This window comes from Neopsephotus bourkii, unplaced genomic scaffold (genome assembly GCF_033783945.1).
Source record: "Neopsephotus bourkii isolate Nb327-2 ecotype Australia unplaced genomic scaffold, CSIRO-AGI_Nbou_v1 NB_1183, whole genome shotgun sequence".
Classification (NCBI taxonomy): domain Eukaryota; kingdom Metazoa; phylum Chordata; class Aves; order Psittaciformes; family Psittacidae; genus Neopsephotus; species Neopsephotus bourkii.
The window spans coordinates 1,408,414-1,434,205 of NW_026901668.1; the positions used below are offsets into that span (position 1 = coordinate 1,408,414).

Consider the following 25,792-nt stretch of genomic DNA (forward strand, 5'->3'; position numbering starts at 1 on the left):
TGAGGAATCTATCTCATTTAGTGCTTGTCCATGGTAGGTTAGCTTTAGAGTCAGATGCACTTTGAGTGCCAAGTTAAAAGCTTGTCATAGCTAGACTCTATTAAAAAAGTAAACCAAAATAAAACATCACTCAACTGTGAAAACCAGGAATAATGAAGAGCAAACCTATTATTTTTTACAGTATTTACTCTTAAAAGTTCTCTAAGAGCAATGCACATGTGAAAATTATGACTCCTTCAATCCTGGCAATCTTTAGGAAACATGAAAACTCTAATAAAACCTTCGATGACATGAAAGAGAGAGAACAGGGAAAACTACACAGATCTATAAGTTATTATTGATTTTCGCTAAGCAATCGGGTCTGGAAATAAGTCTAAAACATTTATACCGATTTTCTTTCTCTTTGGTACCATTTCTGTTACCAGTAGGTCTTGGAATTGTCCTTTGGGACGAGGAGGCTCATTACAAACATGAACAATTACAAACAGAAATTAAATACCAGTGTTCTTACCGAGTCAGTCTCCAGGCACAGGTATCTTCTAACAGCTGATTCGCACCGAAGTGTCTTTGGTCATCCTCATGCTGTAGAACAGAGGTATATAGATAAACTGAGTATACTGAATGGAAGAATGTATGTTGGACAGATTTGCTTGCTATTTTCAAGTCAGTATGTTCTTTAGGAACTCTTAGAGTGTTCAGAATGTTTTGGTCTGAAAATTTAATTGATGAATCTCTAATCTTACACTGGGTTGTAGGAGGCAAAGCCAAATTGCCACCATAGTTCCTTCCTGCTACCCATCAACTAAGACTATAGCAGGCCTCAGAAAACCCTCTGCAATGGCAATACACACTAGTCATGAAGCAGAAATCAGTTTGCATCCACCACCTCTCTGCTGCTTCCTTTACAAAAAGAACAGAATGGAAAACATCTGTACCATCCTTTGTCACTTCCTGAAGGGACTTCATCTCCGTAATGCTTCACTAAGAGATCAAAGCACTAAAGCATGTTTTGTATGAGGAGAGGCTGCGCTGGGACTGCTCAGTCTGGAGAAAAGAAAGCTCAGGGGGAATCTTATCAATGTGTACACGTATCTTATGGGAAATAATGAAGACAAGGGAGTCAGAATGTTCTCAGTGCTCACTGACAGGACACGAGGCAGACAGCACAAATTAACATGTGTTAAATTCCAGCTTAACACAAGAAAAAGAAGTATAGTGAAGACAGTCAAACACAGAGAGAAGTTGCCCTGGAAGGCTGTGGAGTAGGTTTGAATATCTGCCAAGATATTCAAAACTTGACCAGACTCTGTCCTGTGCACCTTGTTCCAGCTGACTTTGCTTGAGCAGGGGGACTGGACAAATGATCCAATGAGATCCCTTCCAACCTAAATTATTCTGTGATTTTGCCTTATTTGACGCATTCTGTGGATCAACCTGTTCCCATTCAGACACAGTCCTTTCTCCAGCCCCATGGATTTGTTGCCTTTAATGCCTCCTCCCGCCCCGTGGAGGTAGCTCAACCCATGCTAGGCGTGCACTGCCAGCTTGCAGGCACCACCATGCTCTGGAAATTCTGCCCTTTTCCTGATTCATGGCTGAGCCCATATCTCTGTAACTTACAAGGAAAGTTATTAAGGGGCTTGTGACAAGTACAATTCTAAATTCACTGGTTAAGGCTCCGAAAGGGAATGACACTTATGAACAAGTATAACCCTGAGAGGATGAGAGAGAATTCAAGAATCACAGAATGGTTAGGGTGGGAAAGGACCTTAAGATCATTTAGTTCCAATAAGACAGAAGCAGAACAGCATCACAGCACATAGGCATCTAGTGCAGCTAGGACAGCTGCCAGACATTATTCTTCTTAGTATCCCTAGAAATGCAGATGATGGCTGGGTTGGGCATAGGTTAGGAAACCAGGCTAACGCTTGTTTGTTTACATGTGTACCGATCTAAAATATTTGGTTGCTCAAAGGTGAAGCAGAGGACAGAAATGGTATCTGGCCAAGGATACAGAAAAATCAGAAAGGTGACTCCATTTTAGGCTGGACTAAACTAATGAAACTTTCAGGTCCTTTGTAAAGGCAAGACAAAATGGTTTAATATTAAGTGCAACACATCCATGAGAAAAAAAAAATCTGTTAATCTTTTACTGATAAAGCTTTCATACAATAAACAAACAAAAAGAACAGTATAATCCAACAGTGATGAATTATGGCTCCTTATTCTCCCTCCCCCAATAGAATTGGAAAGAAAATTTGTGTTTTCCAAAAAATCCAAACAAACACACAAAAAGCCAACAAAACTCAATTCTTTTATTTGTTTGGGTAAAGAAACCTTCTCCTAATATTTTGAATGTTACTGAATTCAAATATTGAAAGATTGCTCACAAAAAGGTGACCACACTAGCAATTTTTTCCAGTTAACTGTAGTACAGTTGTGGCCTAAGGCTAACATTCCTGAGCAACTTGTGTTGATAATATGGTTGGATTCAATTTAAATATGTTAATTGACATGTGAATTAATTCACACTAATTCTGCTTTAAATTGCTATGAAGAGATTTAGCAATAGCACCATTTAAGGAGCAGGATCTTGCTGAGCTAGATACATTACAGATGTTCTGCAGTAATCCCATCTGGAGCGCTACTATCTCTTTTATCACATAGCGGCAATAAGTGAAAGATGAATTAGATGAACGAAACGGAAGGAGTAATTTAAGTAAAACATCCTCATGCATTAAGCCTTTGAAGTATGCATCTTACACCTAAGCACTGACCTATACTGTGTCTGGGCATTATGTAAGGAACACAAACACCTGTGTCCCTTACCTCAGTGTATTAACATGTGAGAAGAAAACAAAATAAGTATTTGGGGTTAGGGGATGTGTTTGAGAGTAGATGATTTCAGATTATGCCTCTGAACCCGACTGCGTTGCTCCTACAAAAATGACTGTGAGACATAACCAGTTAGAAAACCAGTTTACTGTTGCCAGTTTCCTGAGTGCAGCACTAATTGTGCCACATATGGCTCTGTCTGCTGGTTTTGCTCACAACTCAAGTCTTCTGCCCATACTATACTCTGAGGATTGGAGCACCTGACCTCTGACAGCTGTCATGCTGCTTCAATGCATGCTAGAGGACTTGTATAATATCTCAAGCCTTGAGAGTATTTTGTAGTGTTACCATAATGAGAAGTGTGCATTTAATGAAGGAAATAGCACACAGCACTCCATTGTGACTTGCTATAATATCATGCTTTGAATTTGCTACTTCTAGACAGAGCCACAATCACATTCATCTTGACTCTCAGCAGATCATACCCTTTTTTAAACCCCAATAACATTACAGCTGAGTAGTGTATACATTCTACCCTGCATTTTTATAATGTCGCTGCATGCTTAGCCGTCACACTACCACCTTTGGAGACCTTACAAATAGCAGAGCACATTCGAACTAAATGATCACAGGGACAGAGCAAGACTGGTAAATGACAAACTTCCTTTTCCATCTCATACACTGACAGCACTAGAAGGACAGGGAGGGATGTATTTGGAAACAGTGTGACACAGGTGGAAGGAGGAAGCCCTGAAGCTTTAGAGAGAAATTAGGTATGTGTGACTGACAGGAATCTAGACATTTCAGGGGACCTCATGGACTAGGGCAAAGGTGAGTGTATGTGAATTATTTAGCACTGGAACACATATGGTTTATTACTATATATCTGGGCTGTCAAGATACTCTGTGACACTAGCTAAACTACAGCCTCAGAGGAGATTTCTATAAGGTAACATATTCCAAAGTTCAAAATTCAAAAAGGATCCACTAGATCACAAGTCTAATTCTCCCCAACAGTAAGTGCAATTAACTCACAAGAATAAAGAGTAGCAGCACACGTGCATGACTGTCTGAGACAGCTGAAGAATCCTAAAAGTCTTTGTGCTATAAGGAAAAAAGAAAAAAAGGCAGCACACTATTTTTACATCTTTTTATGTGAATTCTGAGAGAAGGAAATTTATTTTCCATAAACTGGTTCTAGGTCTGTGACTTTCAAATACGTTTTCTCACCAAAGCCACAAGTTTCAGAGAACAGCAACAACAAATTGGTTGTGAGCTCAGTGCAGACTACCTCAGATCCTTGAATTCAGTGTTGCTAGCACTGGTTTCAGTAGACCAAAATAACTGGGCCCAAAGTGAAAGGCAACACTGTAGCTTTCAGTGCACCATAGTCTTTGTCCCCTCTGTTAGGTTTTGTCTGCTCACAGACTTGCCTGTGAACAGAACTTCTTCCTAATGTAAGTACTCTGTCATATCCTGGAGCAGGAGGAAATCTCTGGATCTATGACTTATGCCAGCTCAAGAGCTGCTCATGTTCTTTGCTATTATTAGAAACCTGAAGTAACTTCATGGCCTGAAGCTTTCAGAGATATGTCAGTTACCCTAACAAGGTGATCAATAATTCACTTTAAGATATCTTAAAATGTCACCCTTCCTGGTTAAACCCTGTTGTAGATTATTATAGTTCCACAAATTCTCTGAGACAATAGATGTTTTCTAATGGCCTGAACACTGATAATTTGTCTCCCAAGCTTGTCAGCTACCTGTCTGTTTGTTTGTTCGTAATCATTCTACCTGGTAATTGTAACCATTTCCAAAACATGAAACATCAAGAGATGCTCTGTCTCTCCTCCACAGTGCACTGCAGAGTATTAAACCTCATTTAGTCCTGTCAAACTGTAACAGTTAAAGGAGACTTTGCACATATTAAGTCAACATCAAGCATTTTACAGTAGCACAGTTTCAAGGGCTACTTAAACACAAGAAAAGGCCCCCTTATATTTGAGATACTACACACATCCCTCACTGGCTCTTTTCATCTGTGATTATGCTCAGAATGTGAACACTTAAATCATTATGTCTGGTAAAATATGAATACTGGTATATATGAAAATAAAAGTGCTTCTGAACTTTCAGGAAATATCACCTGCTGGCTGCTTTAGTCCAAAAATCCTTTTCTGGGGGCAACTGAAACTCTCTTTAGAAACTCATAGAATACTCTTTGCTGCCTCTCCACTGCAAAGTTAATTCTTTCCACACATAACTAGTATGTGGGGACAGCTCTGAAAAAATGGGTCTCTCAGACAGGCACAGCACTCTCTGGGAACGGCATCCTGACAAAGGTTTCTCCTTCCATGCTGTTTCACTATGCCTTGCTTCCAAAACATGACCTAGCCACTAAGAATTTAACACTTCCGACCCATTACATCTCCTGGAGTTCATGTTTAAGTGTTGTCCCTTAGAGACCACACTGGGTACGTACAGAGTGGGATAGGTGTGTAGTAGTAGATAAACAAATATAGCAATTGTTATTATTATTGTAACTTCTGTACACTGGGCCACCATTTGACAAAAGGACTATTTGATTTTTTCCACTTTCATTGTCATTCTCAAGATTTCTGTGTGTGGAGAAAAATTTGCAGTGACCAGAATTCCTACTCCAGAAGTTCTATCTTGCTAGATGGTATAAAACTGAGCTTAAATATGTTTCTATATTACAAAGATAACTTTATATTCTGTGAATAAGATAAAATTATAAGTTTAGAGGAATCCAGCACCTCAAAAATTTGGATCTTAAAAGACTTTTGTTCCAGAGGGCTAAAGCTGACCAATTTGTCTCAAAAACCCAAAACCAAAATAAAGGTCATCCACTGTCTGAAAGGCCCGTGATTCCATGTTAAGCCCCAGGCCATATTTCTTGCTTGCAACTGCTGAGCTAAAAACAATTTCCTCTTTATGACCATTTCATAACAGTATGGCAATTTCCCACAAAAGGAAAGGAAGCAAGTATTCACCTTAAAACAAACAAAAAAAATTACATCTTTCAGTGGAATTCACTGAAGAAATGTGAACATTTAGTTATTGGCAAAGTTAATAAGCTGTCTGGCTTTAAAAAAATAAATTAGTTGCACATTACTTTGAAGTATCCACTTATATTGGTTATTAAGCCTAATAGTAAAATAATAGTAATTTGCAGGTACAGATATTTTTAATTATGTCTCCTAATTTCAACAGTGTTATGTAAGGCAAGCAAGAATCATGAAGGCGTTCACCAGATGGCACTGGTATAGGTTTTGCTTCCTTAGCACACAAAGAAGTTCAAGGTTTCAGATGAGACTACTGAATATATCAGTTGGTTCCAAAACAAATGATTTTGAAGACCTATAGTAATAGCAGCTCTATGTACAGCAAAATGGTAATTTGCCCCATATTTTAGTTTCTGTTTGAAGGCAGAGTAATTTGCAGAGAATCAATCGCTACTTGGAAGATTGAAGAGAAGATCAGCAGAAAGCTGTCTGAGGCTCCCTCTTTTCAATATACGCATGTAAAAAATCTTCACCATATGCTATATGCATAATGCATTTGTACCAAACTTCTAATTTATCTTACTGATATCTCAGGACAGAAAATGTTGGATACCTACAACTGCCCAGCAGAAGGGTCAATAACACATTATTCTATTTAAAAAATAGAGATGCTGACCTAAAAAAGGTAAATAATTTTTCCATCATTACACATTTACAGACATCCATAATTATATCACATAACCAACACTCCGATCTTCTCAAGCCCTTCTTTGACAGCATTAACTAAATGGAAAAATTACATTTCCCATCTTCTGTCACAGGACCTATGATCTAACTCCAGAAACACTATGATAGCCATCTAATCTCTGTTTAAAGCAGAAAATGAAAATCACACGATGATTCCTGCTTCAATCTCAACAACTTGCAGTTAAATGACAATGAGGTAACACAGATACTTTCCTCAAAATACCTTATTCCAGCGGTCACTGGGCTTGTTCTTATTGCTGCTGTGTAATGTGGATTGGGTGAGAAAGCACACAAGATGGACACTTGCTCATCCATTCTGAAGGTATATTCAAACATCAACCTATTTTCTCTACAGTGATATCAAGCACTTGGTAATTCATTGATCTGAATAATTTTTGAAGAAGTAATCTGGTGATGAAAGCTTCCATGTTTCCTAATTTACTTTATTTGGGATGATGCTATACCAAGAAGAATTGACAGATTATAAAAATTAAATAATTAAATTAATAACATTGGCAGTGAAAAATGCCAATAATATAAGCCAGGATTATACATATCAGAACTATATTATTCTGCTTTTGTCTATAACCTGGTTAAAATATTACATATATATATGTGTGTGTGTATATATATTTGGCCTCATTATAGACCTTTTTAATACATCGTGTTGAATTTAATGTTTCACATGGTGTCACATACTGTAAAACCCCTGCCCTTTTTTGTTAGAAATGTGTCACCTGACCCACGTATTGACAGACTCAGGCTGACAGCAGACCTGTGCAAAGCTGGTAATTGGTACGTTCTGTGAACGGAATCAACGCACTGCCAGTGAACACAGCCCAGAACAAAGCTTCTGTGGTACTGAAAACTTTGTGTTGAAAGTAATTCAAGGTTGTCCACTGAGAATAAAACTCACATTTAATAGCACAGGTCAGCACCATTAAAGCTCAGTAATGCACTGCAAGGATGCATAAACCCAAATAATCCGAATAGGAATCTCCCTGGATTTAAGATGATGATAAAGCAATGTTTTCCTAAGGACTACATGTCCTTACAGACAACATTTCTACATGTCTATGACAAGCACACGCACCCACAAGTTTGCATGACACATGCACAAACACACCAACCGCGATTCTGACTTTTATCACCCTCCTCCAGTTTTCAGTGATAACAATAATCCAGATCTAATTCATATTTCACAGTGCTTTGCATGGGTTTACCATAGAAAGGAAAAAAAAAAAAAAAATTACTGACCATCTCAAATAAATTGCATTAAATTCTGAAAAAAATGGGGGTTTTTTGGGTGGTTTTTTTGTTGTTGTTGTTGTTTTTGGGGTTTTTTTTCTGGAAAGGTAACCCTTGGTCTTTTTCAGTTGTGTGTTCTCTATGGTAATTCACTATATTTAAGTACAAGGGCAAAGCAGAGATGTTCCTCAGTAAGTTTCAACCGGAGTTCAGCGATAATATATGCATTCTCAGGAAAGCAAATAATCTCTCTTTGATTATTACTGCAGGTTGCTACATAAAAGGATAGGTGGGATTTTATTCCTTCAGGGATGCTGAAATAAAATGGAGGAAAAGAAGCTGACATACCGTTCTAGCCAAACTTTGCTTCAAATTACTAGCAGTGTGTAGTCGAAGCTGAATGCAGGTGGTTGCCTTGCGAAGACTTTCATGGCTGCCCAAAGTGCGACTACTGCAGTTTGGAGGGAAACAAACAAAAAAACCACAAACAAATGGTTATCTCTGCTTGCCAATTCTGTTTTTTTTTTCTCGTCTCTCCTTCTCCTAAAAGCACCAACTGTCTAAATCCTAAGTACAAAGAAGACTGAATAATATAAATCCTATACTTGGAACCTAGTACCATGAAAACTGGTGGGGCTTGGTTCTGGCAAATTTTCTGGTGAAACAATTTTAGAATAAGTATTCAGTTACATCTTTGACCATTAAGTTCTGTAACAGAACAACAAAAACACAGAGAAAGAATACCCTAAAGAAACTGCATGTGCTCCCAAACCTAGAGATTATTCATGTGCATTCTTCAAAACCAAATCAGCACAATTTATTCAGAGTACCTTGGTTATGAATGCACCACTGCAGAATGAGTTGCAGTGCTTGATACTTAAGTTGAAAAAAATTAAATATTAATTATAAGTTTGAAAATCACCTACATGAATAGAGGTGTCCCTTGATTCTCAAAAGAAATTGAAGTTCTTACCCTGTGCAGCTCACAGAGAGGTGGTCAAAGAAGCTGTGAGCCAGTCTTCCTCCTTCTCAAATCACACGCCAGCTAAGACAGAGCTCTACTCACCGAGCTGGAGTGGTTCCTACAAGCTACACTGATAGTCAAGTATGCTAGTATGCTGTAGCAGTCCATGACAGAGAAATTCCTCATTCTTATTTAGCTTCTAGTCCACTTATCACTCTTGGCAATTTCTTCCAAGTTATATACAGGCTTAGTTTATAACTCTTAAAATTACTTGAAACAAAAATAATTTCACTGTTTCCCTTCCACTTTGTTTTAATCAGGTGAAATAATGTAAAAATTATTTCAGAGTTAGGACAAGCATATTTTTATATTTTTAAAAATCCTGTAGGGTTAACGGGTAGGAAGCATTACACTGATATTTGCAAAGGAAAATTCATCACCAAAACAAGTTAACATGCTTCACTAGTTACAACTCAAGTGAATTTTCAATTAAATTCATGTTGCTTTTTTCAAGCCTCCAGCCGCACAAGTGCTAAAAGGGATATTCCATATTTATACAGATCTACAGCGCATATGTTATTTCAGAACTCTCTTGGCCAGGAAAGAAAGACAATTATTCTCTGGTTTGTCAAGCGCCATAGAAAACTCAGAATTCAAGTGTAAAATATGTTTCTTCTACCTAAAAGGGATTTTGATGGAATACTTTAAAACTGGCTGGATTTGGTTCCAAAAAAACCACTAACCTGATGAATAAATCATAGAAAGCTTGACTTATATCTCACATGGCAGCAGAGGTCCCCAGAACAAATGAATGGTTAAACTTAGATTAACGTACTGCACATAAGTTCTGTTCAGCACAATTGCAGGGAATTTCTATATCTCGTAGATGTTCTGCACCTACACTACAATGTAGTTAAGTAAAATACATACTTTTCATTAGAGGTCACAAAAGGTGAAAGTGTAGATATAGGAATTTTTAAAAACAAACACATTAAAGGTCACAGACCTTTCCATCTAACATAGCAAACACCTAAAGCAATGTCCTTCTATAGTGCTTCTATATATTTGTAAAATTGCCTGATTTGAAGAGCATAAAGCACAGATACAAAAGTGAGAGAGGTTAACACCAATGCAGTGAGGTATCTATACTGGTGGGAAACGTATCGCTGTTATGCCTCAACCTTGTCAAATCCCTTTACAAGCACAAGTCCAAGTGACTGGTTCCTGGGACTGTACCAATGCATAGATTGTCTTCTGTTTCTCCTCAGCACATAGCTATGCTATGCCTACCAATGGCTTTCCTGAAACTTCTTTCCTCATTTTAGTAAATCACATCTCCTTGTGACTAATGATGAACTTTCCCATAATCCTTGTAAACTTTCAAACTGCCTCACACCTTTTTTTTCACCTTTTACCCTACCATTATTCCTGATCTTTCCATTCTCCCTTAACTTCAACCTTAGGACAGGTGATATAGCAATACTCTCCTCTGTACTTACAATTTTGTACTAGAAATGTACAAACCCCATATTTTCCAAGTAAAACTATTCCATGTCATCGTGCTTCCAAGTGAAACAAGCTACACCAACAGAAGTTGAATTTTGTGGTTATAGCTACTTTTACACTAGTGGTTTATGTTAGTTTTGTGTCAGGCAGGTACTACACATCATCATATCCTTTATTGACGTACCTGTGCTGCCTGAAACATTGCAGTCAGAAGTACTGGCCATACAGTTGACTCTATGAGTGGATTTTATTTGCACAAAAGAGAAAAACTGTGACAGGAACTGTGACACAGAAGACTAGACAAAATTAATTAATGCCTCATAAATGTGGAAACCTGCTCTAGATGAAAGGTGAACTACAACAAACAGAGATACAGCTTTGCCATAGACTGACAGACTACCTTTTAGCCATACCCCAGGCTGTAACACGCTATTGTGGATCTGCTCCTATAGCTGTACTATTATGATAAAAGTAATATAGCCCCCTTTGAAGGATAGCAAGGTTTATTAGTAACTGGCTTACAGTGCTCCAAGCTCTGTAAAGGAAGCACAAATAAAAACACTACAAAATTATTAACAGTTTGCCCATATTTTTTGCTGAAATTACTATGTGGAGAATACAGCTTTCATGAGAATGCCATGATAAAAGACAAAGTGAAAAGCAGTGTTTGTCTTTAAGGGCCATGCTAATGAACTAGTCAAAGCAAAGTGACTTGCCTGTGGTCCCACAATATATCAGAAGAAGAGCAATGGAAAATCTGTCAGTCTCTCAAGACTCCCTCATCACTAGATGATTTTGCTTCCCCTCAGCAACGTTCTCTGATGTGCTATAAGCTCCAAATCCTAACACAGTTCAATCAGACTTTTTTTTTAAAGGACTCAGGCTGAGCAGTGTTTCTGAATGAGAAACTTAATATGCAGTGACAAGAGAAAATGAAGTTTATTTTTTACAAAGAACATATTCATCCAGAAGGTGCTTGCTTCTTACAGTCCCAGTCTGCATGAATAGAGAACTCTGCCCAACCTATAATTAATAGCTTAAACTTCACTTTGAGTGAAAACAAATTCTTACTTAGATCTCAATTCTCAGAGAATAGAATTAGTAAGGCAAAAACCTGTCATCAGTAAGCATGTGAGCAGAAATAATAAGCATTCAGACTCTTCTGTTCTATACCCCTGCTTACTGCAGTTGGCTAAACTGCAAAGCAGTAAGGTAACTGTGCAAATTACAATATGGTAGAGCATGGATGGAATTAAAAACACATAGCACGAAAGATCCTTTCCAATATATGATGCCATATTAAAAAGAAAAAAAGAAAAGAAAAAAAAAGGATGTTTAGAAGAAAGCTTATAAATATCCTTGGACTTCATTACTTTGCTGGTTCTGCATTACTGGAACCCTTTGCAAACAGATCAATAAAAAATAAATACTGAAAAAAAAAATAGAGTGCCCTGTATCCTTATAATACACCCATGTACCTTGTTTTATTACATGTTTTGGGATGCCCTGAGTTTGTGACCTGTAGTTCTAAAGGCAAAAAAAAGTCTAAATGGATTGATTCATTGCTGTCACATGAGATGGGTTGGTTTTGTCTTGCTGCTGGCATAGAGAGCGAGGAGTTATTTGACACAAGCTGCTTAAACCCAATTTAATTTATTTGTATATAACATCTTTCATGAAGAGGCATCAATTCTAAATTTTACAAAAGGCAGGAAAGTGTGAGAGCAGGATTATCAAGGTAGATGCAAAAGGTCTGGATGATGGGATGATAAAGCAAAGAATTTTTAGAAACAGCAGATGGCCCTCCAAGAAATAAAAGATTATCATGAACAGCACAAGCATAAGGCAGTGGAGAGTATACCCACAGCTGGGAAACCCAGAGAAGGAGGGTTTAGGGATGCACATGAAAATCAGAAAATTCTATGAATAGTGGTAAAAATTGTTGACACAAATATAGGGTTTACTCCTCTTTTCCTTCAAGGAGTCTCTGTCTTTCAGACAGGGTTCTGCCTCTAGATACACTTACACTGAAATCTAAAAAACAAACTGCAGCAGCTAACTGGGGAAGTTAGTAACATACGACTTACAATGGAAGATGGGAAAGGGACAAGGTGGCAATGAATCCTGATAGCTTGTACAGGTACTGCAAGAAAACCTGAAGGAAAAGGAAGCATAAGAAGAAAAAAGAAACTTGCAGATAGAAGCAAGGCCAGGATTTCTGATCAGTAAACAAAATGAACTTAAAATCAGAAACCAAATGATATTATACATCAGAATTTCACAGATGGCTCTATTAGTTAGGACTGACCTGCAGTCTACACGCAGCCTTCTGTTTTGCTAAATTTGAATATTTGCAAAATTGGTACTCTTCTTGTGAGTCAGACAGGTTGTAAGCTCAAGGGTATCTCCATAGGAAGGGAATAATGGATGGTTAAATCTTGTGGTGCTGAGTGTAATGGTCCTTAGTACACAAGTATATTTCCCCCATCTAATTCAAAGCTAAATGGATTCCAGAAATCATCAAGTCTTTCAGGTGCTGCTGCAGGAGTCAGGGTGAAGTGTTCATTAATATAGTCAACATAACAGTAAATGAAAGCTTTTGACAGATCGTCACAAGAGTAGTCTGGTTCACTAAAACACTCTGGTGAGAACAATTCAGCACGTCACCGTTTTGGCTTCACTTTAGTTTTTTTTTCTGGATTACAATAAAGCAGAAGCGACAACATATTTATTCCCTTTGCTGTCTCATAACTAGGGGAACTTCTGCAGGTATTCATCACTGAACGATTTCCAAATACTCTTCTGGGGAAGAACCCTGCACAAGTACATCAAATCATTCTGTTAGAAACATCTTTAGGAAATCAATTTGCAGTAAAAGATAGCCCAAACACAGGAAAAATCTCACCCTGAGGCTACTCCAAAGGCTGTGTTAAGGTACCCAAGGGATCATTATGGTCTGGAGCTTCAAATTTGATACAGGACTCTGATGAGGACACAGAAGAAAGAAAGCTGGAAGCACTGCGCAACACAGAATTACAAACTGGTAAGGCCAGAAGTGCAGCTGAGTGCTCTCTGCATGACAGTGCAGGAGCAAAGCAAAAAAAATGAAGAACATTATTGACCTTGTTTCACTGCTAATGAGACGTGCAGAGATTCTGCAAGTGCCAGAATTTAAACAGTCCACTATTGATGCATTCTCCCCAACAGTGAAAATAAAACTGTTTACAATGTACTGTATACTGTGCGGAAATGCACTGAGCTCACCGTCAATTCAGTGACTCATTATTCCCATTTTCTGCAGTAATTAGTTTGAAATGAGAAGAAAGTCTTGAAAACAACAACAATTAAAAAAAACAAACAAACAAAAAAAAAAACAAACACTGGCCTTTTTATATAATTAAGAGATCTGTGTATGATTCTCTGCTCAGTGGTTCTAGCACTGTAAATGCTTCACACACTGCCCTGCTGTACGAGCTCCTGCTTTATGGAGATTTGAACAAGTGAAGAGCAGGCTTAGAAATATTGAAGTTCCCATCTTTAGTTGCAAAACATAATTCATCACAAACATCTGAACATTTGGCCTGTGTAAGAGTACAAGTGTCCAAGCTGGATATAGAACAAAGCTAACTTACAGTGTGACACTTGTTTCTCACAACTGCATTAGTTTCATTAATCAAGCTGACTTGCTCTGGGCTAGTCCAGGTAACCTTTACACTATACTGCAAATACAACTGCTTCTAGAGATTCCCCTTTCCATTACAGATGTACACTATTTTATCTAACGCTTTTTACGTCTCTAACAGATGAGCTGTGACTCCTGCAGTGCCAACTTAACATGTTACACAGAGAACTGCCAACTTCTCCCCTTCTGCTGAAAGTCACCCGTGCTACAGCACAGCTGATAAGAGCCTGCACTTCAGCTGTTTCAACACAGAATCTGCTCACTTTTGCTGACAGCTGAATTTAAGCTGCCAGGAGGCAAGAAACAGCTACCTGAGTCCAGTAGTTCTTTTACCACAAGATTTTGCTTGAATTAATGCAAACCAGAGCATTTAGTTCCTTACTTGTTGACTACATACATTCAGAAAAACCTGTTTGTATGTATAATGTGTTTTTAGTCAACTTGTAGTCAGCACCAAAGCGCTGACTTCATTTGCTTTACTGCTGTTGCAACTGGATATGAAGACAAATCACCTGCGGTGCAGCTGTAGAATACTGTTTCTCCTCTCTTTGGTGATTTCCCCCTTTGAGGATATGCATACCCCCTCATGCTTATAACACTCCTGTGAGATACTGGAAGTTGCAGCATCCTCCTATTATAGATGCGAAAGATGAGAAGGGCAACAGAGTGAAACGAATTATTCAAGGTTGCATGAACCTTATATAAGGAGCCAGGATTTGAATTCTTGCACTAGAGCACACCATCCTTTCTGTAGAACTCAAGTACTGTGTATTCTGGGAGTTTCAGAAACTAAGCATTGTTTGGTACAGAAAATCCTAACTCTCCCTATGGTTGTGTTTACATGGCATGTAAGCAGAGTGCATTAAAAGCACAGCTTATATTACACAATATATACTCAATATCAACTCTTAATAAGATACTTACTTTTGTAAGAATTCATCAGACCCACAAACACTTAGAAGGCACTCCTCCTGGACTGGGTATTGATTAGTGCATTGGAGGATCTCTACAATTAAGTCACGAGTGATACAACCAGCTGTAAATAGAGATAGCAAGAAAAATTAATAGCTTCTTAGAGAATTCCAGGATAGATACTTGAGCAAAGAATTTATTTACAATTCCTGACTACTGCTGCAGACTAGCTCCATCAAGAGGAATTAGATCAAGGCACACCTGATTTTTTCCTTCAAATACTTTACAGCAAGTTACAGAAGCTACGTCAATTTTGCCCAATTAGAAGAAACGAGACACTTGCTACCTAATATACTGCTAAGCAAAAAGGAAGAGGAAAATGGCATTTTTTTAATTTTTTTTTTAATTTATTTTTCTGATTAATATCTTGGTACAATTCCCATGTGGGCTGATGCAAAAGTTGAATGTTGCTGTTCATGACACAAGAAGGCTCTAGAATCTTACTTGTTATTGTTTCTACTGTGCCACCTTTTTAGCCATAACCAAGAAATAAATGCTCAGGTGCATTTTATTTATACAATATAGTATGAGTATTGTTTAATATTATGTATAGCCAAACTATACAGAAATATATCTCAATTACATATTATATATATAAAGAAGTGTTATGTCAGTTTGCACAATCTGCTGTTCAAAAATATTTTAGAATTTTGAGAATTATTTTAAGCACTACTTGAGCTTTTAAGTCATTTTACAACCTTATCAATACACCTCCACTCTGTCCATTTTAGAAGAATGGAAACAGGTTAAAAATGGAAAAAGGAATAGCTGCATAATCTGGCAGTCAAATTGCAAGCATGTCTAAGTTTGGTCTTTAGAACAATGTAGATCACATTGCACAAGCACTGATGCTGCAAGTCTGAGATGCCTTTCCCTAGCAGAAAAAAGATCTGACTTCATGTGATGTATCGAGATGGTTTTAAATTGCAAAATAAAGTCTGGACTTCCTCCACAGTTCTTAGGCAATCTCATTGTCTGTAGCTGGGAACAGTAAAGCCAGAGTATTTTTTCCTTTCATTTCTTCAGTTCATGATAATTCTTTATTGCTTCATAATTACCAGCTGCAAGAGCTCTTACTAGTAGCATTAAGTGAACTTTTTCATATAAAAATGGAAGCTACCTACAAATACCCAGAAACTAACAGGTAACACAGACTTGTGTGTTTACACTGCTCCAGGTTTAGACAACTAGTTTAAACTGAGCCTAACCAACCCATTTCATGAGGTTTAATGGCATCCTGAATTACCCAGTTGCCCGCAGCAAATCTGGTTCAGAATTGCTATTATTTTAGAACAAAACAAAAAAATGAAAAACTGTTTTTGTCTGGAAATTTTGTGGATGTGATCCTGAAAGCAGCTTCAGAGAACAGTTGACATTTCTAGGGGAGGGGACTGTGACAAAATCAAAGCTGAATTAAACCAGAGCTGGTTACCACAGCTAGCTTGGGTTTTGCTTTGGTCTGCTCTTCCCCAGGGAAAAGCAAATGCATCAATGGATTCAAAAGTTCCTTCAGAAAAATCTAATTTTCTTTGAAAACCCATTTTTCTTTTGCCCTGAAAGCCAATTCAATTAAACATTTTTTACCAGTTCTAAACATCTAGCAGTGTGACAGCTCTCCGTTTTAAGTGACTCCTTGCAGGAGGTTTGACATGTAAACTACAGTGACTATTTGCTAAATTTATACACACTCGAAGAAGAAAATGGCACAGAATCTTGAATTAAAATTGTAACACGCACATTTCTCAGGTCACTCACTGGACAAAATCTGAAACTAGTATTATTAATTTTCACTCCATAAACATATTTTTCTCTCCTTACTCTGCCAAAATTTTTTGCATCACTGAACAATTCTTTGTATTATATGGGGCAAAAGAGTGGACTTCCTTCCCCACTTCAACTATATCTAATTGTTTAGATTGTCTGTAAACAAGTTTAGATAGGGAGTGTTTCTTATATGCCCTTCAGTTTTAGATGTGCCTTCTAAAGCACTTCTGTGAATAAGTTAAGCAGACTGAAAATTGAATGATCTGTAGTATAAATGACACCTATATGGTAAAACATATGCATTACAGGGAACTTCAGTGTAGATCCCTTGCCTAGCTGACATAAGTGCTGGAAATACTACCTTGTGGACCAATTGTCCCAAGATCTTTGGTCCTTTTCTCCATAGTATCCACAAACTGCTAGTTTAAGATGATACAGCCTACTATTATCCAGGCTTTCCAGTAACTGTGTTTCCAGTAAGCACCGAATCAAGCAACTAAACTTGTATGAATAAACATATATTTATGAAAATACTTAAAAGATGTATATGTATATGTTGACTGACATTTTGTAAAGCTCTAGATTTTCAGCTTTGAACCTGTCAAACTAACACTTAGCCTGCTAACAGCCAAATAATTTCTTGACAAGTGAAAAAATTATTAATAAGCAGAAAAAAAAGACCCTTAATAATAATAAATAAATAAATAAATAAAATATATCCCTTAATGAAGCAGCACAAGAAGAGAGGGGGAAGAGGATTTAATTCACTTCATTTTTGCATATCTGTCTTGAAAAGTGAAAATTACCAGAGCTGGAATCAAAGATTCTCCCATTCAGCATAATACATAATGCACAGGAGCATCGGCACCTTCCCACAGTCACTAGTGACAGAATAATTTAGGTTGGAAAGACCTCAGACGTCCAGTGTCCTCCCGAAAGGAGGGTCAACACTGAATTCAGACCAGCTTGTTCAGGGTTTTGTCCTGTAAGACATTAAAACCTCCAGTGATGGTGAGTCCACCACCAATTTTTAATTATTTTCTTCTTACAGAGTTGGAATTTCTCCTTTCGTATTTTGACCATCATGTACTTTCCCTGACCTGTATATAACCTTGGGTGCAGAGGAGTCTTAGAAACTATAGACTCTAAGTCTTGGATTCAGAAATAGAGTCAAAGCTGTAAAAAGTTCCGCAAATACATGGGGACTACTCCTACACTTTAAATGAGGCAAAAGCTCAAATTCCTTCTGGATCCAAGTCTGAATGATGGCCTGTTTGAGACTGCCAGAATTGTTCCCAGTTCTGACTAAAGAAAGTAGAGATCTATACATTAACAAAGTTTGATATTTAACAGGATTTTAATTTTACAGCAAATATGTGACCATATTTGACAAAGTATGTACTCAAGACTCACATAAGGCTTGCTCTCCCAGTATATTTCCAGATAACAAATGATTTTTTTTATCATCTCCATGAAACTGAATAGTGGAAGGGTATGAACACCTCAATCACTTACCACATGGTGTAAGAAGCAGAGCATGCGGTGAAGAATCTGTCCAAATGCTGATTCTGAATTTTGATTCACCAAGGATATGGTTGGGGAACTTTGTTGCAACGCTCCAGATTTTCCCAGTGTTTGTCTTCAAGTCAAAAGCAGGATTGGCATTCCTTATTCTGAAAAGAACATGTGATAAACTGATGTCCAAATAAGTGCACATTTCAGAACTCTCCTAAGAACAAAATAAAAAATCTACAAGATACCATTAACACACAGTACATAGAGAGCTGTTAGGAATAAAATTTTGCGCAAAACGAGAGTGAAATGGTAGAAATTCAAACTTAGTGAGATAACTGCAGATCAGACAGAATCCATATAACTACATCTTTTACATCCATATAACTACATCCTACTAACATAGGAAAACCATCAGTAAAATCTTCATGAACTTGACCTCAGTGAAGCCAAAAGGAGTTTAAACACAGACTTCAGTGTACACTGAGCACAGTAGAAATAAGAGAACTCAAATATGTACTTGAAGAGTTTTAACATAAAACTAACCAAGAGCATGTGCACAGAGAGCTGAGACTAGGACAGCTGGTCAAAATGGATACAGACACACGCTCTCTATGCAAAATCTTAAGAAGTCCCTATTTTCACAGTGCTCTAGAATCCAATCTGAAATCCTCATTACTAAAACCCTGGGTATTTATGTAAATGCCTGTAGAGAGCAGTAACTATTACAGTCATTGAGTCCCTCTGATATACCATTACCTATAAAATATATTGCCCCTCCTTCTTCCAATTACCAAAGACCTGCAGAAACTAATTCCTCCTGGGGTACCATTTTCTAATGAACATTGGTTGCAGGTATTATGCCTGTCATCTGAGATTAAACTTGCTTCTTAAGCAAATATACTTTACAGCTGCAGGTATGGGTACATATTGGTCCAGATGAAGCTTTATATTTCACTAACTGGCCTGAATGTTTTAGCAGCTAACTCAAATATATCGTACTAAGCATACTGCATTATTTGTTTGTTAGTTCAAGCAGCATTTTGCAGCTTCTGAGTTGGCAGCACTTTATATCATCTCTGATTACAGTGCATTTTGAGCCATAGTTCTCTTGAATAAAGCTCTTCATCACTCTGTTACCTCCTGCCTCAGGGCTGCTGCCCAACTCTCTTAAACAACGGTATGAACTACTGTTTTATGTCATGTATTTCTATAGCATGAGAAAGAAAAAAAAGCCTAGCCTTCCAAAATTAATAATCCAATGAAGCAGCCCATGTCTTATAATGAAAAGCCAGGGGGCATAGTGTTTCAGTGGGGTAGAAGGAAATGAGGCTTGACAATACCTTCAGTATGAGATAGATTTATACTTACAGTAAAAAATCATTATATTACAGAGGCTGCTTTGGTGACCTATGTAGCCATTGTCAGTCTATTTTCTTTGCAAGCAAGATACACATAAAACTTTCCCTTATCACAAAATTCACTCTTGTAACCTGTTTCTGTAAGAAGGCCAAGGACTGAATAAGACTGGAAACTTCACTACTCTTTCTCCAGCATCAAATTAATGGGCTACATACACACATAGGGCACAAATCACCTCCTGAACTCTGACTATCATTCCAAAACTAAGCAAACCTCATCTCCTTCCCTGCCCACACACTATATTTTAGAATAATGTGCATAAAGAAATTTGGTTTTTATGCATTTCAAATAAAGACGCATTCAGTTTCAGAAAGTGTTGCTCATTTTGGCCATCTGTTGTTTTTAAGTGATTAAAGGGCACCTGGCCTGAGCAGGTGAGTGAAACATGTCCATCACAAAATTCTGAAAGGTTAGGTCTTTCAGGGCATAACTGAAGTACTACACAATTATTTCATGAATAAAATCTTCTGCTACTTCCTTTCTGTGCTGCAACAACTCAGTGTACGAGGAAAGTACTAACATTTAGAGAGATTTGTTATTCCACAGCATTTCATAATTTCTCTGCGGTGCAGAGCACATCCCTGGAGTCAGTAGGAGGTGGAGGAAACTGCATATTGCAGCATTGAACCCTAAGGCTACCAAACTGGCATCTTCTGTTATCAAACTCACTTTAGAAAGCTACCCACGGATGAACATTCACTATAGGCTATGTCCATAGTTGCAGAAGTAACCTGATAAAGTCATTTGGATAACTGCTGTACAGTTCTGTGCAATGAAATGTTTCAATTATCGATTCCTACCTGTATTGATATTACCTACAGAAACACTTGATAGGTTTCTATCTGAGCCAAATGCTGGAGGTACATGTCTGGAAGACAGTTCGAATTATACATCTTGCCTCCAATATACAACAGCCAGTTATTGAGATTCTTTATGACTCAAAGGATGATCATTTGGCAAGACTGAATACATTATTTACAAATTTATGACTTTTGCTGTCTTTTGCTTGCTTGTGACATTTTGCCCTAGGAATGTTTTCACATTTATAAGATATAAGAAAAGCAGAAGTTGCTCTTATTTTCTGTTTAAGAACATTACTTCAAAACAGGAATGACTTAATTCTATTAATTTTTTTGCTATAATCAGAGTGAAAAGTTAAATGTATCATATTAGAACATTAAAAGGAAGTGAATATGCCATTATGTGGAATGCACCTTCATGCATCTGATGTTAGTAGAATTGGGTTAGAGTTCAGTCTGATGAACTGTGGGGAAATAAAGAAAACTGAGATGTATGTGAATAAGTATGTTTTGAAGCTGACCATCCATCCACCCCATATGAATATATAATAGATTCACCGTTAATTTCAGGGTAACATCTAACTTGATTTTTCTTTCAGTTCCATTAAGAAATACATAAAGAAAGTAAGAAAAAAAAATCAAAAAAACCCCAAACAACCCAGCATTCCATTTTCCACTTTGCTGGGGTAAAAAGTATGCATTCGTGCTAACAACTTCATAGTGTGACCAGTGAATACCTCACCAAGGAAAAGGAATCTGCACAGATGGTCTAAAACCCTGCATGTTTAAGTGTTCTTGGATTTCAACACAATTGCTTTTTCCAAAGAAGATTAAGCAAAAAAAGTTCTATTCCATTAAGCTATGCTATTACCTGTAATGGTAAACAATAATTAAAGGACTTTCTGCCCCTTGTTAAGTCTGATTTGTCATCATGACAGCATGTAGTAATTCTGTTCCCTGCCAGTCAGTCCCTCCAACGATTTTTTCCTGCTCTGAGCTATACAGGCACTAATATTGTCCAAGACAGCGGCAGGAAATTGAAGTTAAGATTCACACACTATAAACCATCTACACTGAAGAGTTAAGTGTCCTTATCACTGATAAAAGAAACAGGTAATGGAGAAAATATTTTTTGGAATTAACATTACCTTGTGAATTTTAATTTTTAAACCCAAATTAGGAGCATTTCATATTTAAGTAGGTACTACAATTATGGCTCTGTTCCAAAATGCAGGGTGTGGTGGATTGACCTTGGCTGGACATCAGGTGCCCATCAAGACACTCCCATTCTACTCCTCAACAGGATGGAGAAGAGGGGAAAAGGGGAACAAGACCAAGAAAACCAAAAGCAAAGACCATGCACAGAAGCAAAAGAAAACAAAAGATTTATTCTCTACTTCCCATCAGCAGGGGATGTTGTGTGACACGGTTTAGTGTGAGGTGCTCCTGTCTATGGCAGGGAGGTTGGAACTAGATGATCTTAAGGTCCTTTCCAACCCTAACTATTCTATGATTCTGTGTCCAGCCCACTTCCTGCAAAATAGGGCTTCAGTACATGCAGCAACTGCTCCAGAAGAAAATCTTCGTAGTAGCTATGTACCCTCTACCCCCACCCCCTTAGCTTTTATTGCTGAGCAGACATCATGTAGTTTGGATTATACCTTTGGTAAGTTTGAGTCAGCAGTGGTGGCCCTGTCGCCTCCCAAGACCTCACCCACCCTCAGCCTACTGATGAAGAGGAACTGTTGGAAAGAAAGCATTGATGCTCTACTGCAAGGCTCAGCAGTAGCCAAGACACCAGTGTGTTATCAACACCTTTCCAGGTGTACAATACACCAGTACAAATCACTGCACTCAGAGAGCTGTTAGGGGGAAAATTAGCTCCACCTCAGACAGACACAATATACAGTTTTTTTCATTACTTACTTCTCCACTGCGTTGCAAAAAGCAACTGTGTTTTCATTACTTCCTTGATTTGCTTCAACCAGCTGGATAGACCAACCTGTAGCCTAAAAATACCAGAAAGACACCAGAAGGAACAGAGCTAAGTTATTTAGATCATAACAGAAGCTGAAGCAGTATAAGGCTAACACTGCATTTGCCTCCATGAGAACTTTCACACCTTATTATCCCTCCCCTGACTTGATGGAGCTCCAAAATAAGCACAAATAGCCCCATTTTGACTGCACTCTAAATGCTTTCAGAGAAAAAACACAAAGTCACAAAGAATCAACTACACTGGGTTTAACCAATTTTTTATCATCCCCCCCCCACCCCCCCCGGTGCAGAATGCAAGGAATGGCAGATAAAGCTTTCAAAATTCACCTGTATTTGCACTCGAAATGCAGAAGATGTATGCCTAGTTTACAAAAGGGAGAGGGGACAAAATGAAGCTTATGGTGCAGTGAGTTTTAATCCTTATTTTACATTTTCTGCTCTGGAAGGAATCTCAGGATCCCTTCAAATTCCATCAACCTGCCAGGTAAGTCCCTAAAACAGGTAACAGGAAATGACTGTATTATGTTCAACATGAAAAATCTCAAGATAATTTCTCTAAACTTGGAGAGCACAGGTCTGAGCCACTATTTTAGGTTGAAGTACTCCCTTGACTGTTTGCCATAGTATCCTTTAGTCACAACATTAGATCCAGGAAAGAGCTTAATACCATTGCATCTGAAATAAAGCCCATTCTATTCTTGTACATAGAGACATATGCAATGTTCCCCTGAGACACCAACTTTTAAACCCCTTCAGAGAGAGAACGGATTTAAAATGTCATGAATGCCACTGAAGAAATGAATGAAAATGTCATGACATGTCACTGAAGAGGAAACTGAGATGTTGTGGAAAGGTTTATCATTTTAATAATAATGTATATACAAGCATGTAAATTTATAAAAAAAAAATAATATACCAAATTCAACATTTTTTTTCCCTGAACAACGAAGTATGATAGGCATAAGAAGACGTAGGCTGAGTAATCTGAGTTACGGTTTAAAAGATAGGATGACTATAAAAGATGAAAGATCTGTTGGGAGCTGGCTAGTGGGGAGATAGCAATGCCAGAACAGAAACCTCTAAAACTACAAACCTTTTATAGATACCATCAGTCTGGGGTTTCATCATATGTAGTACTTTCATTAACCACAACAGCAGAAGCATTAGGAGAATGCTTATGAAATGTAAAGATAATAAGGGGGCATCATCAGTGGAAGGAAAAATTGAAATGTCTGGTAGGAAAAACAACGAATAAGCCTGAGGGCTGAAATAAGAGAGTTAAGTTTAGCAATACAAATCAGTGGTCCCTCATCCCTGATTCTAAGGACAGCTGAAAAAGCTCTTTCAGGAGTGTCGTGGTTTAAACCCAGACAGACAGCTTGTTACCCACTCCCCCCCTCCTTCTTGCCCTCCCCCTACTCCTGGGGGAACGGAGAGGAGAATCAAAAAGAAATGCAACTCCCATGGGTTAAGAACAGTTTAGTAACTAAGGTATAACACAAATCACTACTGCTACCACCAATAATAGTAATGATAAAGGAAATAACAAGGGAAGAGAATACACCACCTCATCACCAGCCGACCGATAATTCGCCCCCCGCCAGCCCGACCAAGCACCGACCCATACCTCCTCCAACCCTGCAGTCCACTCTAGCCCATTCTGGGTCCCCCCCAGTTACCTCCTGGGCATGACGTGCTGTGGTATGGAATACCTCTTTGGTCAGTTTGGGTCAGGTGTCCTGTCTCTGCTTCCTCCCGGCTCCCCTCCTCCCTGGCAGCGCATGAGGCCCACAGAGTCCTCGGCCAAACCAAAACATCATTGTTTTTCAGCTCTGTTCCCAGCTGAAAGTCAAAACACAGCACTGCACCAGCTACCAAGAAAGAGAAAAAATGACTGCTACTGCTAAAACCAGGACATTATCCACCCCTTATTCCATACCATTCACGTCATGCTCAGATCCCACATTTTCAATATACCATCACTCTTATCTAAGTGCACTCTCATCAGTGCATGGGCCAGTCCCTATAAAGCTGCTGAGTCCATCTGGTCCATGATGCCAGGCTCCATCTCTTGTAACAGAAGAGACTGTGTGCAGTGTTCACACTTGTGAATAACCTGGGCACTAGTGTCCATTGTTAGGTCCACCCCTCGATCATGAGTCCATCTCGATGTTGCATCTCTGCTCTGATGGCCTTAAGGGTCATGGGCCCACCAGGCTCAAAATAATTCACTGTCCTTCCATCTCCAATGTTTCCAAAGCACCAGAGGGGCCCAGTGGACTAGATACTTGCCCTTACTGTCCCACACACCCTGCCACTCATGGCTGTCCAGCCTTGGGGGAAACCTCTTGGTCCTCCCATATCGTTGTCTAACCCCAGACAAGACCCAGACCTGACTCTGCTTAACTTCTGAGATCAGACAAAATGGTGGTGGGTAAAACACACTCTGTGTGTGTGCCAGCATGCTGATCCCCATCACAATCAGCAGGCAGGTCCCAAGGGTACCCAAAGGCCATCCAAAACCTTCAGAACTCTCAAACGATGCTGCTGTACTTGTCACTGGGGCTGGTGTAGCTGCTGTGCTTGCCGGCTCTCCCACCACCAGCTTCTCTTTCCCTGAGTCCAGATCTTCCTCCTCTGCCTTGCTGGGAAATGCTGCGGGGTCTCCTGCGTCCTCCTGGGGCTCGGCAGGCGGCTTCCGGGGAATGCTCTCGGCTCCTCTGCGGGGCTGAGCTCGGCCGCGGGGCTCGGCTCCTCTGCGGGGCTCGGCTCCTCCGCCTCCTTCCGCTCCTCGAGCGCCCCGACCTCCTCCACCGGCAGCCGCTCCCTGCCGGCCTCCGGCCCCGCTCCCGCCGCCGTTTGGTGCCCGGGGCCGCTCTCCCGGGGCCGCTCCCCCTCGGCTTCCCAGAGCCTCACGCAGACGGAGGCGAGGGCCAGGGCCAGGACGGTGAGGAGCAGCCGGACGGCCAGGGACCAGTCCACGGCCATGTCCGTCCTGTCCGGCGGCTGGAGCCCGCCCGTATTACAAGCCATTGACATAAAGTACAGTGAGACAGGAACCTTAGCCCAAGCCCCACACTTGACAACACTAACACAGCAAATACCAGCTCTAAGTAAGTTACAACACTCTGAAGCTGTGAGATCAAGAGGAACAACTCTGAGAGCCAATAAGTCAGCATTGTGACGAGTGACTATTAATCCGGTCAGCTCTGTCATTATCTCAACCCCTTCGTGCCCCACGTTGGGCACCAAAAGAACTGTCGTGGTTTAACCCCAGCCAGACAGCTTGTTACCCACTCCCCCCCCTTCTTGCCCT

The 25,792-nt window shown here is 39.1% G+C and overlaps 1 protein-coding gene across 3 annotated transcripts in view; it reads right to left on the reverse strand.

The window, feature by feature from the left end:
• PIK3C2G (phosphatidylinositol-4-phosphate 3-kinase catalytic subunit type 2 gamma) overlaps positions 1 to 25,792 on the reverse strand; it is a 210,475-nt gene that overhangs the window by 179,979 nt on the left and 4,704 nt on the right. For all 3 annotated transcript variants that reach the window (XM_061363896.1, XM_061363895.1, XM_061363897.1), the window contains exons 2-6: positions 22,405 to 22,487; positions 18,260 to 18,417; positions 14,933 to 15,044; positions 8,205 to 8,307; positions 512 to 582 (exon numbers count right to left, since the gene is read on the reverse strand). In XM_061363896.1, coding sequence (XP_061219880.1) covers positions 512 to 582; positions 8,205 to 8,307; positions 14,933 to 15,044; positions 18,260 to 18,417; positions 22,405 to 22,487 — 527 coding nt within the window. The remainder of the gene's footprint in view (positions 1 to 511; positions 583 to 8,204; positions 8,308 to 14,932; positions 15,045 to 18,259; positions 18,418 to 22,404; positions 22,488 to 25,792) is intronic.